This window comes from Eschrichtius robustus, chromosome 11 (assembly GCF_028021215.1).
Source record: "Eschrichtius robustus isolate mEscRob2 chromosome 11, mEscRob2.pri, whole genome shotgun sequence".
Taxonomy (NCBI): Eukaryota; Metazoa; Chordata; class Mammalia; order Artiodactyla; family Eschrichtiidae; genus Eschrichtius; species Eschrichtius robustus.
In genome coordinates, this window is record NC_090834.1 from 60,322,171 (window position 1) to 60,338,123 (window position 15,953).

The 15,953-nt window shown below is 53.8% G+C and overlaps 1 protein-coding gene across 1 annotated transcript in view; it reads right to left on the bottom strand.

Annotated features, from left to right (window-relative positions):
* Positions 1-297: 297 nt before the first annotated feature.
* SLCO2B1 (solute carrier organic anion transporter family member 2B1) overlaps positions 298-15,953 on the bottom strand; it is a 34,865-nt gene continuing 19,209 nt past the window's right edge. Inside the window, exons 6-11 of the mRNA XM_068555770.1 lie at positions 12,543-12,900; positions 10,255-10,420; positions 5,244-5,407; positions 4,261-4,325; positions 3,817-3,937; positions 298-2,791 (exon numbers count right to left, since the gene is read on the bottom strand). Of these exons, the coding sequence (XP_068411871.1) occupies positions 2,611-2,791; positions 3,817-3,937; positions 4,261-4,325; positions 5,244-5,407; positions 10,255-10,420; positions 12,543-12,900 (1,055 nt within the window). The 3' untranslated portion in view covers positions 298-2,610. The remainder of the gene's footprint in view (positions 2,792-3,816; positions 3,938-4,260; positions 4,326-5,243; positions 5,408-10,254; positions 10,421-12,542; positions 12,901-15,953) is intronic.

Below are 15,953 nucleotides of genomic sequence, written 5' to 3' on the forward strand. Positions count from 1 at the left end.
GATTGCTAGTTCTTTCCACTCCAAGTTTCCTTGTGTCCCAGTTTCCCTTTATGTGAAGCAGTTGGCATGGGCATTTCTGGAATATGGCTAAGGGGGAGTGGAGTTGGGGATCAATTTAATTTGGATTCATTGGGATATAGTTATGTGGTTCTCAGTCACCTCTATGAATAGATAAATCATTGCTAGCTACCTCTGTACAGAGAATGGCTTCTAGGAATCATCCTACCCACAGTCCAACTCATTTGGCATTGTGACATCAAGGTGTCATATCCAGAGGTCATCTTGTGACATGAAAGTGTTTTCTCCTGCCTGGCCCTGGAAGTATATGGGCAATAGAGGAGAAACAGGTTTGAAATGTATAGAACCAGAAGCTAGTCTTTAGAAAATATTTCCAACCATTAGGGGGAAAATTTTGGAGGTACGCACAGCAGTTAGTAAAAAATCTTATGCTATTTTTCTGAATTGTGAGATGTATTTGTTTTGACTTCTTTTTTCATTCTAAGTAAATATTCACCTTCTTCCCTAATTTTGTGTTCTTTTTCTTAAAGAGGACTCCCCAAATTGTATAAGCGTCAGTTCCCACAAAATCTAGATCTAATCCTGGCTCTGGCATTTACTTTGTGTGATCTTGGGCAAGTTGCTTATTCTTCCTGAACCATCTCCTCTTCTGTAAAACCTGAATGACCGTTTGGACAGGTGAGGACTTGGAAAGCCTTGTGACCTTATTCCCCTTCTGAAACCATTACTAGAGGAAGTAGTCGAGCTGAACAAAAATTAGACTGGGATATACAGGTAGGGGAAGATGTAATATACAAGAAATAACGGTGAGCAATGAATCCAGTAAAACTTAAATCTAAATAACTGGAAATAATCTGGTTATTGCAGACCTTAATACAGTTTGGAAGAAAGGATTTTTGTAACAGAGACACATTATGCAAGAACAAATTGAATAATAAGCTATATCTATAATTCCAGATTATTTCTGCAAAACCTGGGAAATGAGAGGGAAGGAGGAGGAAGATGGACATACAAACAGCCTCTTCTTGTTGGAAGAGACTCTGAAACTCTTGGCACTGATAAATTCAGGCTCAGATATTTGTTAGACATTTAAAGGTATCAACCAGCAGAACAAAAATGGGAATTAGAACTTTTGTTTCCCTCTTCTTTCATGTGGCATAGCCTCAAAGCCCTGCCACCGAGAGCTGAGCAGAGGGCCAGAGCCACGTCTGCCCCCAGAGTCCCAGCTTCTCCCCTGGCCCACAGCACAGGGCTGGACACGGATTTGGGAAGCTCCTGCTGATGACTCCCTGTCTCTTGCCTCCCAAGCAACCAGATTGGGCTGGAAGCAGATTGGGAAACTCTCTCCCCGTCCCAGGGAGATAATCAGGCCAGATAAGACTAGCCATAAAACAAGACAAGGCAAGACAGGGCCTGACACAGACAAGACCTTGTCTGTTCAGACCCAAGCATCCCATAGACCCACTTATTACACAGAGCCACGCATTATTGCTTCCAGATCACAAGCCTGGGCATCACAAAGAACAGATTCTTACGCCAACCCAGGCATCACAGAGAACCAGATGTTACCCCAAAATGTGGGTGTCACAGAACCAGACATTGTCTACACAACCCCAGGTGACACAGAATCAGGCACCTGGGAGGAAATGGTGAAATTGGGATTCTACTAGTCACAAAAGTCAAAAAGTGGCTTTGGTGGGCCCAGGTCAAATGTGTGAAATCTTGGCAATGCATGGGTACCAGTGAGTCTATGCTGAGTGTGTTTGGTCTTTGGGACCTGGGTCCCCGTCTCCACCAGGCAGAGAATAGGCCTCGCCCAGACTGTGGCTGCCTGAGGGCAAGGGCTGGGATTTCCTGACTCCAGAGAGTGAGTCTCCCTGTACAGCCAAGGCCCCTGGGGCCCTCACACCAGGTTTCCTGAAGGCCCTGCCTAGCCCGGATGTCGTGAGTGGGACCAGTTCCCTCCCCAGGGCGTCTCCCCAAAGCTCAGGGCTCTGCCTCCAGGGGGCGCCAAATGGACACTTCTCAACAGAGGCTGTACTGGCCCCAAGTCCAGGCTGAGCGGGGCTGGGGAGGAGACCTGAGTCTGTCCTGGCCACACAGATGGTCGCAGCTGAAGGGGCCTGAAAGCTGACAAGTTCATTTCCACCTGACAGAGATGGAGGCTGGGAGGCTGAGGCTCAGAGAGGGTGTTCCAGGTGAGCAGCAGAGCAGGGCCAGGACCCAGTACGCAGGGCAGCCTGGCCTACTATCGTCCACTTCTCTATCCTCGGGCCCTGGGGGAAAGATATGCAGTCCTTCCACCCAGGAAAGCCTGGTTTCAGGTCAGCCCGTGTGGCTGGGGGAGAAGAGGGGGAAGACCCTCAAGCTTCAGAAGTGGCCAACACAACAAACCCGCAAGTACCTCTTTGGTTCAGGTGAGCAAACAAAAGCCCAGAAAGGGTCAGTGGCTTGCTCAAAGCCACACAGCAAGTTAGTGGAGGACTCATAATTGGAAAACAAGGCTCCCAACCCCCAATCTCAGGCAAAGGGCCCAGAGGAGGTACTCGCCGTGGCTGCCAGTCCTGGCCAGAACGGGGGCCCTGGGACAGCTCACACTCTGGATTCCTCAGGCTCCTTCTTTGCCCCTGACGCTAACAGCTGCTGCTGTAGGCCAGAGTTGGGTATGGTCGCCTTGGTCCCCTCCTCTTTGTCCTGCTGCCTTAGGATGGCCAAAATCAAGGCAAAACAGGCCAGCGAGCCTGTCTTGAAGAAGAACTGGAGGCCGATGAACCTGGGAAAGAGCAAGTGACCCTTGAACTCAGGACCTCCCCGTTCAGGGCTTGGATGTGCTTGGGCTGGAAGCAGAGTGGCGTCAGCAATCATCACCCATTATGTAGTTGGAGATGTTGAGGCGGGGATAGGCCTCCAGCCCCAGGGCAGTAGACCCTGTCACCATGGCCTTGGCTGGGAACCCCTAGAATTGACCCCCATGGGGGTCCTTCCTTGGAAGGGGGAAAAGGCTCCAAAGAAGCCTGGGCATTCTCCCTGCCCTGTGCTGACTGCCTCATGGCCTGGGCTGGCCCTGCCTCCCTCTGGGTCTCTCTAAGGGCTCAGGGGGCCTGACAGGTGCAACTCTGGATCACATCACTTGCCACAAGAAAAGGAGGATTCCCTCTCCTGTTTGTCTAATTCACCAAGACTCTTCTTGACTTTTCCTCCTCTAGGAAGCCCTCCTGGAACCATGCACTCCTCAGAGCTGGAAGCGAACAGCTCTCTGCTCCCAGCTCTGCTAGTAAGTCCCTCCCCGCCCCCCCAGCTGTCCATCCATTCCAGGGCCTGCAGCCTCTCTGCCTTCAGGTTCCTTTGGGCTCCCCATTGTATGGATGGGAAGATTAAGTCCCAAAAAAGGCAGGTCTCGCCATGAGGGAGGCAGAGCAGGGCCTGCATCCTAGGTCTCCTATGTCCTAGATAGAGCCATCTTCCTAACCCACCCCAACTCCCTGTTTCTCTCACAGCTGGGCCGCTCCCCTGATTCTCCCCTCACTCAGCCAGCACAGACTGGTCAGGCCCAGCTTTGCCAGTTATCAGCTGTGTGACTTTGGGCCACTCACTTAAATCTCACTTTCCTCATCCATCAAAGGGGGAGACAAGGTCTAGCTTGCAGGACTGGTGAGACCAGCACTGCATAGAGCACCGGTCACCTTGCAGGTGGACGCCAGTGGACCTCCCCTCCCTGCTGGTGGCTTGCCTGGGACCCCAAGAGTGTTTCTAGAAGCTTTCTCACAGCCCCCTGGTAGCCCCTACCCCCGGTCTTACCGGTTTCGAAGCAGGTCGTGGTCATAGTAGTGGCAGACGGCCCGACGCCCACAACTCTGGGCCCAGTACACACAGGTGGTGTCAATGGCACTGCCGTGGATCACGGGGCTGGGCATCCAGGCTGGAGAAGGTGTTCAGGGGACAATGGAACCCAGCACCCCGGTACCTCCCCTGCCCACTCCCTGGCATATATAACTCTTCAGGGCTCTGAGGCACCGAGGGCCTCTTGGCCCATTAAGTCTTCAGCCTTCAAGCCCACCCCTTACCCTGGTATTGGATGCAGTCTCCCTGATGGGCTGTTTAGCTGCTTGCGCACCCACCTCCAGGGTACCTAGGTCGGGTCTGTGACCCTGTGGGCCAGTGAACCCTAAGGTCAGGGACCGGGCCCCACTCATCCCTGTGCCCCCCAGGCCTTGGACCAGTGGTCCCCAGCACATTCTTTACCCAAAACTCTCAGGAGCATGAACTGGATCCCCACAGCCAGAGTCTTGTCTTCTTTCTTCACTCCCCTAACAAGCAGGGACAGGGTGACATGAGGATTGAGAGGGTTCCAGCCTTCAAGGGGCTCTCACCATCCCCTTCTCTCCCACCACCCAGCACCAGCCTGCCCCCAGTCTGAGGTTCTTGGGGAGCGGGGCTCAGGCCCCACACTCCCTTCAACCTGCAGAGCCAGGTCCCGGCTATACCCGCTGACCATCAGGGCCCTGTGCTGACCTCCCTGTGTTGCCGGTCACAGACACCCCTCTCTCCCCACCCCCTGGTCCCACCAAATTCTCCCCTTCCTCCTACACTTGGCAAAACCTGGAGCTGGGCAGCCAGACACGCCATTTAACTTCCCTGATCACTATGATGTCTCAGCCTGGGGTGCCCTGGCAATCACTGGCTCCTCTTCCTAAGTAATCCCAGCAGCTGGCATTTGTGGAGTGCTTACTACGGCTCAGTTATTCTGTACTGCGCTCCCCACGTCCCCCCCCATATGGTAGGTATAGCATTAGGCCCATTTTACAGGTAAGGAAACTGACAGATATTTAGACAGGTTGAGTGACTTGGCCAAGACCCCACGGCTGATGGCTGTCAAGGGTTGGAATTTGTGCCATACACTGCCTGCGTGAACTTCTCTTAATCAGCCTGCCTGCTGGGGCATCTGACTCCTCTGCTTTTGCTCTTGCAGCCAGCCTGTTTTATGGATCTACATGCCTTCTAATATTGTAAGGGGCTCCATCCCCCTTCTAATTTTCTAGAAAACAGATGGGGAATAAAGTAATCCCAGCATAACGAAAATTTGGAATTATCCTGCTCTGAGGTCCTCTTATGGCCTCAGGTGACAATTTGTCAGTCCCAGCAGGCACCCTCAGGACAACAGCCAGAAAGATCTTGGACCAAGAACCTCTTTGTATCCACTGGTTCCAGCACGCCCCTGCTTTCACCTTAGGATGAGCATGAAGGAGGGTGTGTGGGTGACACTAGCCAGTGCTGCACCCAGGCTGACCAGGATCATGAAGGGCAGCACCAGGTGGCTGCAGGCTGAGTCGCAGGAGCCTGCTGGCACAGGGCCGCCCCCTACCACGCAGCTGCAGTTGGTGTAGAAGACCTAGGGTGGGGAGGGGGGAAGACGAGCCTTCAGGAACCTCTAAGGACAAGCAGCTGGCCAAGGGGTGAGGCCCCAGGAGGCTTATGAGAGACCCATAGACACGCACAAACTGGGGCAGAGCTGGCTGGATGCTAGGATTTCTGACCCCTTGGCTGAGTCAGGATGGCTTGAGCAACCTGACAGGTACCTGGACACAGGCTGTTTGCACACAAATGGGCTGAGCCCGGGCTGAGGCTGTGGGGAGAGGGGACGTGGAGAAGAGAACAGGGAGAGGGAACTAGAAGAGAGTCACTCCCAACATAGCACACACACACACACACACACACACACTCACACACATACCTATGTACTCACACTCTCATACACATACATACACTCACACACACTCACTACATATACACACATGTACTGTCAAACATACTCACACTCACACCCCACACACATGCTCACACACTTATATACTCACACACACTCACACACCACATACACTCACTCATTCTTTCACCTGGTGATGTCAGAATGTTCCAAATTCCTGACTGTCTGTGCAAGGAATTCAAGCAACAAAGTATTTTGAGGAAGGAATTGAGATTTTCCAGTTCAGTGTTCCCCCTTCCCGCTTTACTGAGGTCTTCCAGGGCACTGGATTCTAGAGTGGATTCTCAAGGAGAGATTCAAGCACAGGATGGAGAGGGGCAGATAGCATCAGTGGGAGTCTTGGTTCAGCAGGTAAGGGAGGCGCAAGGAAGGCTTCACCAAAGAGGGGTGTTAGATTTGGGTCTTGAGGAATGAATAGGAGTTCACCAAGAGGAAAACTGGAATGAGTAGAGGGAAAGCTAAATGTAAAATCACAGTGGCATGAAAAAAGCCAGCAAATCTTTCCTTCCGTCGGGAGCAGAATGCATGCAAAGAGAAGGCAGAGGGGAGGCCTTCTCTGCCTTCTCTTTGCATGGGGGTGGGGTGTGTGTGTGCTGGGGCCACACTGTGAAGAACCCTGGACACGAAAGAGAACATGACTGCTGTTTCCAGAAGCAGCGTGGACTAGGTGACAGCAACCTAAAATGATGGATAAAATAAAACAATGAAAACAATGTCCTGAGAGCATCTATGAGCTGGCAGGAAGGAAGAAATACTCAGGTTCAGTACTAAGTGAGGCAAACCCAGAGAGGCGAGCAGAAGCCTGAAACAAGGTTTGGCCGCCAGGTGTTTGCAGAACCCTGTGCAATGGAGCACAGCTTTCTGAGGCTGGGGGCTACAGGGCCAGAGGACGAGTCCTAGCCCTCCTTCCTGCCAGGTGAAAAGTCTAATAGGAGACGCCTGGAAAACTGGGGCCCCACCAAAGGCTGAAGAATGAGGAAAAGCTGACCCTTTTCTAAAGTGCAATGAAATGTCCTCAGGCTCACATTTGATTGCAACCCTCATTCCCAGCCCCAAGTTGGCCTGGAAAACCCCCAGATTCTTTCAGAATTGGTCTAGACCACCAGTGTCCTCAGATGCCTCAACAGGAGCAAAGCTGAGCCAGGAAGACCTGGCTTTTCTTTTCTGCCCCTAGATCACAGTTTCCCAACCCGTGTGCCCCAGAGACCTCGGCCTCAGCTGAGCGACAGGCGTGCAGGGAACCCATCAGCCCTCGGGGTGACCTGGTGAACTCCGGGCAGCTGGAACTCTCTGGGCCTTTCACCTCCAGCTTTGGCAGCTTTAGACTCTTCCCAATGTGAAAAGGGCTGGGAAGCCCTGAGATGGATGCTGGGAGCCTTGGAAAGATTTTAAGCATGGGAGAGACAAGACCTGATAGCACAGAAGCTGCTCTGGCTGATGCAAGAGGATGGACCTGATTGGAGAGGCTGGTAAAGAGGCAGGAGGGAGGGGAAGGGGGATGGAGAAAAGGGTTTTGATTTGAGAGATATTTAGAAGGTGGAATTAGGGCAAGGTGAGAGAGAAAGAGACGGGGAGAGAGAGAGAGAGACAGAGACAGAGAGAGAGAGGAGAGATTGGAGACCTAGGATTCCAGCTTGGGTGTTTGGGTGCTCCATCCATTGCACGACAAGGCTACGCTGCCATATGTGCCTGCCCCCCTGAGCACACACTGTTTGGACCTTCACCACGGGCTGAGCAATCCACTGGGTCGGAGATGCAATGAAGGGACAGGTAAGTGGAGAAATATGCCAAGGCCAGGTTTTTGGAAGAGAATTATCCTGTTCTTTTTTCTGGAGGCAGAAGGTTGCTGGGAGAGATAAAAAAGCTAGAGGCCTTTCTCTTGGGGTTTTCCCAGCCCTTCATTCATATTCATCTAATTCCATGGCAGGAAGTTCGTCTTATGAATGACTTTAATCTCTCCAGCTGCCTCTGATTCTCACTCCCTAGGACCCCACCCCCTGAGCCCTAGATGCTGCCGGCCATCCACGTCTCCCATCTTTCCCCTGGGCCTTTACTCATTCATAAATTGTTACTGAGCGCAGCTGTGCTGGACACTGACTGATCCATCTCTGGGCTGAGTAGCTCAGGTTGGCCTGAGGAGGCAGGCTCGCCAACAGACAATTCCAGGCCAGGGTGACAGTTCGTGAGTGCTGACCAGGACTCAGCTACACCCTCCTCCAAATACTATACCCAACACAACCTCTGAGGATGCACTGGAGAGGGGGCTGGGCTCAGAGGCCAGAGCCCTCAGCTCTAGTCCCAGCTCTGGCATTAGAACTTTGGGCAGGGCTTCCCTGGTGGCGCAGTGGTTAAGAATCCGCCTGCCAGTGCAGGGGACACGGGTTCAAGCCCTGCTCTGGGAAGATCCCACATGCCGCGGAGCAGCTAAGCCCGTGCGCCAAAACTACTGAGCCCACGTGCCACAACTACTGAAGCCCACGCGCCTAGAGCCCGTGCTCCGCAACAAGAGAAGCCACCACAATGAGAAGCCCGCGCACCACAAAGAAGAGTAGCCCCCGCTCGCCGCAACTAGAGAAAGACAGCGCGCAGCAACAAAAGACCCAACTCAGCCAAAAATAAATAAATAAATAGATAAGTAAATAAAATTTAAAAAACAAAAAACAAAAAAAACTTTGGGCAATGCCTGGTCCTTTCCTGGGCCTCCATTCCCCATCTGTAAAATGGGCATAATAGAAGTGTGTATTACTGCATGCTTAAAACTCCTCAGGCACCATGCTGAGTGCTTTTCATGGATTATGTCATGTGGCTCTTAATGAATTTATACGGGTAAAACATTAGCACAGTGCCTGGTATATAGTAGGCACTCAATACTATCACCTCCATTTCACAGACCAGGAAACTGAGGCACAGATTAAAAAATTCGCCTAAGGTAACAGAGCCAGTTAGAGGCGGAACAGGGATTTGAACCAGGTGGCCTGGCCTCAGTGCTCACAGGCCCCTATCCACAGGAGTTCACTGTTGCCTCGGGGATCCAACCCCAGCTGCCAGGGCCTGGGGGACTTTGGAAGGGTCTCAGGGAGATCAAACCAAGTCAGGACAGTAAGCGCTAGGAGGCTCGAAAGCCTGGATTGCGATTATTCCAAATGAAAACAGTTTACACAGCTCAGGTGGCGCCTGGCTGGTTTCTGAAATATCATCAACCAGGTGCTTTACTCTGCGCCAGCCCGTGGGGTCCAGGTCTCTCCCTGTAGGAGTCTTGGGCTTAGATGCGGATGCCCAGCAGAACACAACGGCAGGGGTTCCGCATGATGGGAGTGGGGGTCTCCGGGAGAGAGAGAGGCGTTGTCATAACAAACAGCCTGACACCACACCCACACACACATGCTTTATTCCAGCCTGGGGACCCTGAGGAAGGTGAGCATTGTCCCCACTTGTTCTTTGGGGGCAATGAGAGGAAAGGAGAGGAGGAACCAGCTGGTCTTGGTGGTCCTTCTAAGATTCACGTAGAACGCACTGCTGCTAGTTACGCTGCCCACTCCTCCTCTCCCCCACAACCCCACCCCCGGGAGCTCCTTGACAGCAGGGACCCTTGGCTCTGGGTCTGTCCTCAGCCCCCAGCACAGGGCCTGGCACAAAGGAGAGGCTCCACGAAGGTTTGTTGACTGACTGACTGACTGACTGAATGGGCTCATTGCTCCAGCCTCCCCACTGGTCTCCCTGTCTCCGGGCCTGCATTCTGTTCACCTTCTTCCGCACTATGGCCTCAAATGTGATCAGACACAGGTCTGACCCTGTCACTCCCCTGCTTAAAACCCATCCAAGTCTCCGCATTGCTCTCCAGATAAAGGCCCCACTCGTGGCCTGGCATTCAAGGCACTTCCTTGTCTGGGCTTTGCTTTCCCTCCATGAACCCTTATGCTTCTGCTCCAATAATTTCTTTGCAGTTTCTTGAAACACTGTATTTGTGTGTGTATATGTGTGTGTGTGTGTGTGTGTGTGTGTGTGTACCATGTGATGTGCCCTCCCTGCCTGGAGAGCCCTTCCCTAGTTTGCCTGCCCACGCTTGAAGATCCAGCACACATGCCACGTCCCGTGAGGCCTTTTGGGACCCTCCCAGGTGGGATGAATTTCCTTGCATCCTTGTCTGTACTTGTGGGGACCACCTCTCCTGCCTATCACCACCCCTGGAATTCCTGAGTTACTTCCTTCTGCACCTCCCCTGCATGGACAGCTGGGGCCAGATCTGGTTCACCTCTGTGCTCTGAGCCCTGGCACACGGCTGGGCCCAGGCTGGCAATGAAAGCTTATCGAAAGAATAAAGTTCTACATCTGCCAGCAGAAGGAGACAGATGACACAGACAGAGAGAAGAGCCAGAGTGAGACCATTCAGAGCTGGGAGCGGGGCAGGCGCACAGAGGCGGGGAGGGCAGAGCCCGTGGGAGGCAGAGGGAGCGGCCAGAGGCCTGACCCACCTGGCTTTTGTCCGGAGCCTCGTGGACTACCCGGCTTGCGCAGCCTGCGTGGCAGGGCGTGAGGTACTCCACACGAGCGCTGGAGTCACAGACAGGGTTAAAGTCGTCTGACGGGCAGGAGCAGGGCTCCGTGCAGCCTGGAAATAGCTCCAGCCCAGGCTGGCCACTGGTGGGAGAGAAGGCCGGCAAGGTTGGCCTGGCTCTCCCTCCCTCAGGCCATGAGCCAGGGCTCCCTCAGCCCTGGAACCTCCCCTGACGGCCATGGTCAGAGATTTCAGCTCCACGCAGAGGTTTTTCACTGTCAGAGCTGCTCCATGACAGGCAACGGTGAGCCCCTTGCAGTGGAAGCTGCAGGAGGCCTCCAATGGGAGAAGGGGGGAGCAGAGTCTGGACCAGAGGCTCTGAGACCCCCTTCCAGCCCCAAGACCCTACAAGTCTTTGCGCTGCTTCTGCAAACATCTCTGTTCCTCAGTGACCCTTTCTTTTAGGGAACATAAGATAAATTCTTCTCAGAATTTAGTCTCAGATGAAAAGTGCCTTTATCTCAATGAGCTGGATTGCTTCCTTTTCTGGGCAAATTAGAACTGTATGTGAGGGGCCCAGTCAGGGAACCTGAGTAGTTGTGGGATCTCCAACCTGTTCCTGCCTCTCTCTGGCCCCAGTTTCTCTGTCAGCTCTGCAGGTTCCCCTTCCCGTCGCCATCCTGCAGTCTCACGACATTTCCCTCACTCTCACTGCCCTGTTCACTGTCTAGAGCACATTTTAGACCCACCTGACTCCCTTCTGGGGGCCTGCCCCCAAGTCCCAGGAGTGACTCCGCTCTAGCCTGAGTGGGGCCAGGGGGGCCCAGGGGCAGGAGATCAGAAGAGAGGCGACTCCACCTCTCTGAGCCTTGCTATCCTCATCTGTGAAATGGGGAGAATGGTAGGACCCATCCCAGAGATCCCGTGAGGGTTTAATAATACGGAATATGGGAGGAGCTGGACGTGTAGGAGACCCTTAGTTCTCAGCAGCTGTTGGTACCATTAGTTGTGCTGGAGTACGAGAAATTCTCAGTTTGTTCAGTTGGTCCCCAAAGGCTTCTTCAATGAATTATAACCCAAAGCTGAATAAATTGCAAGAATATAGATGAGAACCTGGATGAGATGAGATGTCAGGGTCAAGGTGAGAGGCTTCAGAAGAAGAGACAAATGGGGCATGTGAGGTAGGCTCACTTTTTCCCATTTGCTTTTTTTAAAAATTGTGGTAAAATATTCATTTACTTTTTACTCTAAAAATCATGAAAAGGTCCTGGCTCCCTCCTCAGACCAGGGGCTTCATGAGGGCCTGGCTGAAGCCCCACCTCGGTGCCTAGAACAAGGCTCTGCAGACAGAAGGACCCACCCTGGACCTTTGGGAAAAGGAGAAGGAACAGGGAAGGAGGGGAGAGGGAAGGGAGATGGGGGAGAGGTCGGCGAGGTGGGAGCTGGGACAGAAGGGGCACGGGCTGAGCATTTCTGGGCTGAGGCCCCCGTAGTCGCACAGAAGGAGCCCCGGGTGTGGAAAGTTGGCCCCTGGGTGGAGGGAGGAGATGCCAGGGGAGAGGAGAGAACAGAGCAAGTTGGGGGATTCTAGCTGTGGGTGTTGGGCCAACCTAAGCCTGGAGCAGTTCCCCAGGAAAAACAAAATCATTCCAGAGAAGGGGCAGCAATGGAACTTCCAACACTCTCTCCAAGATGGTTCCCGGGGGAGAGGGTCTGTGTCCGTGGAGGACTGTGGGTGGGGCGGGGGAAGGAGAAGGGAGACAGGCATCAGAGGCTTTCCCCCTGGAGGGCAGAGGCAGGTGCTGCCCCACAGATGTGGAAAAGATCTCTGGAGTTTTAGGGTCATGGAACAGCAGAATTTTAGCTCCCAGCCTCTAAGGACCAAGGATCTCTGAAGTCTCCAGGCCAACTCCTTCCCAGGGCGTAAGTCCCCTCTGCAGCACTCCCGATAGGGGCCTTCCTACCTGTGCCGTCCACACAAGTGGCCTTGCCCTGCCTCATCTTCCACCCCGCCCCAGGCCGGCCTGAGCTGTCCTGCCCACGAAGTCCCATCCCTACCTAGTGGTGCCTGACACCTTCACTGGAGCCCTCAGGAGACAAGTCCCACTGTTCACAACTGAGCCAAGCGGCCAGGGCAGGGGAGGGGAGGGGAGATTTGAGGTGGGGGGGGGGCGCTCCACTGACCTGGCCTTATCCGGGCCACCCCCTCCCGTGGCCCTGGCACCCTCCTGCAGCTTTTACTCACAGGCTCTTGCACATACTCACCCAGGCTGGTGGTTGATGCCTGCAATCTGGTGGGTAGAGCAGCCCATGAAGAAGAGGGGCGTGCTGAGAAGCAGGCAGAACAGAGCCCCCAGCAGGCAAAGGGTGCCGCAGTGCACGGGGCCCAGGCGGAGGCGCTTGACCAGGATGCCCCCCACCACGATGCCCACGATGGCCAACGGGATGGTGAGGCAGCCTATGAGCAAGTTGGCGTAGGATGCTGTGACAGAGAACTGGCGCTCCAGGAACTTGGGCAGGAAGGTGGCCATGCCTGCCACCATGGACGACATGCACACCTGCGACAGGACCACCAGCAGGAAGATGGGGTGGCGCAGGGTCCGCAGCATGACCCTGGGAAAGACTGTTGGGGTGAGGGGAGGGACGGTCAGAGTGGGCCGGCCATGCCATGCGTTTCCGTCCCCTCCTGCCTGTTCAGTTTGTTCCATTCCTTCCATCCCATCTCATTCCACTTAATTCTGTTGCATTCAGTTCCATCCCATTACATGTGAGTCCTTTCCATTTAATAATATTCCATCTTTGAAATTCGGTTGCTTTGCATCCCATCGAGTTAGACTGCATTTTATTCAATTGCATTTCCTTCCACTCAGTTCTACTCAAAATGCGATTCCATGTAGTTCCCTTCTATACCATCTCATTTGAGTCTATCTCATTCATCTCATCCCATCTCATATCTTCTGTTCTACTTATTCATCTCATTTTTACCCCCACTCAGTCCTTTCCATCCTGTCCTGCAATAGCTCTTTCCAAGCCAACCCAGGCCTTTGTCTTCCCTTCTGTGTCCCCAACATGGGACAGCACCCACTCCCCTGATTTCCCCATTCCTAGTTTATGTTTCTCCACAGCACTTTACCTAACATACTACACATTTTACTCATTTAGCCATTTTACTGTCACCCCACCAGAATGTAAGCTTCATTTAGAGCAGGGATTTTTATCTGTTGCGTCAATTGCTGAATCTCCAGAGCCCAGGGTATATAGTAGGCACTCAAAAAATACTTACGGAATGAGTGAGAGAAAATGAATGAATGGACATACAGCCTAATAGGTGATCAAATAGCAAAATGTTGGAGCAGAATCTAAAACCTCCGGAGAAGGTGGAAGCTGAGCAGGCCTGGTGCTGGGCAGCTTCTTGGAGGTAGGACAGAGGTAGGGTCTGAAGAACGAGAGGATCTGGAGAGGTGGAGGGGAAGGAATTCCTATAGGGGCGCAGCCGGGGCAAAAGCATGGAAACAAGAACAGATGAGACGGCTCTGGCTTTGAAGCCCTCCCCTCCCTTGCTGCCTCCTAAACCAATGCCTGTGTACAGGACTCCCTCCTTGCAAATCTGCTAAACTGAAGGGCACATGACATTGGGTTGGTTCCGAACTCTGGGCTTCAGGGCCTTCATCAGCAGGGGCAGCCGAGGGGATGGACCAGAGGCTTTGTGGGACTCTCTCTCCACCACCAACAAAAGAGAAAGACGTGTTTCTGCCCTCAGGAGGCGAGATGAAGTTAGACATAAGGTGTGAGGGAGAGAGGAGGAAAGGCCTTTCTAAGAAGAGGCATCGGGGCTTCCCTGGTGGCGCAGTGATTAAGAATCCGCCTGCCAATGCAGGGGACACGGGTTCGATCCCCGCTCCGGGGAGATCCCACATGCTGCGGAGCAACTGAGCCTGCGTGCCACAGCTGCTGAGCCTGCGCTCTGGAGCTCGCGAGCCATAACTACTGAGCCCACGTGCCACAACTACTGAAGCCCGCACGCCTAGAGACAGTGCTCTGCAACAAGAGAAGCCACCGCAATGAGAAGCCCGGGCACCGCAATGAAGAGTAGCCCCCGCTCATTGCAAATAGACAAAAGCCCGAGTGCAGCAGCGAAGACCCAACGCAGCCAATAAAAAATAAATTAAAAAAAAAGAAGAGGCATCAGAGGAGCTTTAAACACTTGCCAGGCTGGGCTGGTGGGGGGAGATGGCCATGGGCTCCTCTGGGCTGAGTGGGGGTGAGGGCGTGGCTCCCTTCTGTCCCCGCAGCTGCAGGGCCAGGGAGTTTCTGTCTGTCCTCAGAGCATGGCCAGAGCCGAGCCAGCTGGTTCCCTAGGCCCCTGGGCCTGGCCAAGAACTGTTTTGTTGGGCGGGGTGGCTGGGAGCTGGGGCTGTGGAATTCCCCCTCTTCCTGTCCCAGGCCTTCCTCCTGCCCTCAGTTCCTTGCCACACACGCAGTGCACTCAGCGGCACTGGGAGTGGGGAGGGAGTGACGCCGGGCCTTCACCCCAGCGAGCTGCTCCAGCTTCCCTCCCTCCTTGAGCTGTCCTGGCGAGGAGTAGCCTGGGCTTGGCCCAAGCTGTACGGGTGATGCAGGTAGGGCCAAGAGAGGGCAGGGACTCGCCCAAGTTCATCTAGGAAGGTCTGGGCCAGGCCAGGAGTTGCTGGGAGCTTCCTGGCTGCTCGTGTAACGGTCGTTGTCCCTTCTATCCCTCCACTCCCACCCCATCCTGCGTTCCTGTGCCTCTGGCTGCCTGACTCCAGAGGGCTCCATCTCATGGACTGTTTCCGTCCCATTCTCCTGTGCTCATCACTGCAGTACACTTTGTCCCCATTCTCTATCTCTCTTCAGCATCTGCAACCTGCCCCTAGAACAGATGGAAAATTTCTGGAGGGCAGGGCTATGCCTTTAGTTTAGATAAGGATGCCTGAAGGGGAACTCCAGGGCTGTCTCTAGCTCAGAGACTTTCTTTCCCACTAGACAGGGGCTCCCCTTAGGTCAGCACAATGTCTCCTCCCATCAGACAAGCCAGGGCCTCTGTCCACTGAGAGACTATGTCTCCCTTATCAGACAGGGGCCTCCTCCAGCAAAGAAGCCAGGTCTCCTCTGTTAGACAAGACAAGTTCTCCCTCCATTCAGCGAGGGACTGTGTACCCTCCATCAGACAGGGACCTGTGTTTCTCCCATCAAACAGGGCCTCTCCCAGCTCAGGGACTATGTCTCCCCCATCAGATAGCCTTTCCTTAGCTCAGAGACTGTCTTCCCCTGAGTTTAGGACTCCTCCAGCAGAAAGACCATGTTTCCTCCTCCCTCTGCCTCCCCACTGGTCCTAGGTGGTCAAGGCCAAGACTTTGGATCAGACTGGCACCTCTGGAGCTCAGCAGAAAGCCCAGAAGCCAGGGTGGCTGACCAGCCACAGGGCCTGTGCCGGCCGTGCCTTGGTCTCCCCTAGGATCATGTAGGAGCTGAAACCATCAGAGATAATGTGGCCCAGGACACCTGCTCCAGGATCCAGTTTCAGCGACTGGCCCCAGCTTTCCTCTGGGCTGAAACCAAAGCAATGATTAACAAGCTCTTCCATGGAACAGCACACTAGGGCCTTCTAGCTGCTGGGGGTGACCTGAGGTTAGGGAGTCTAAGCCCCTGCCTCTA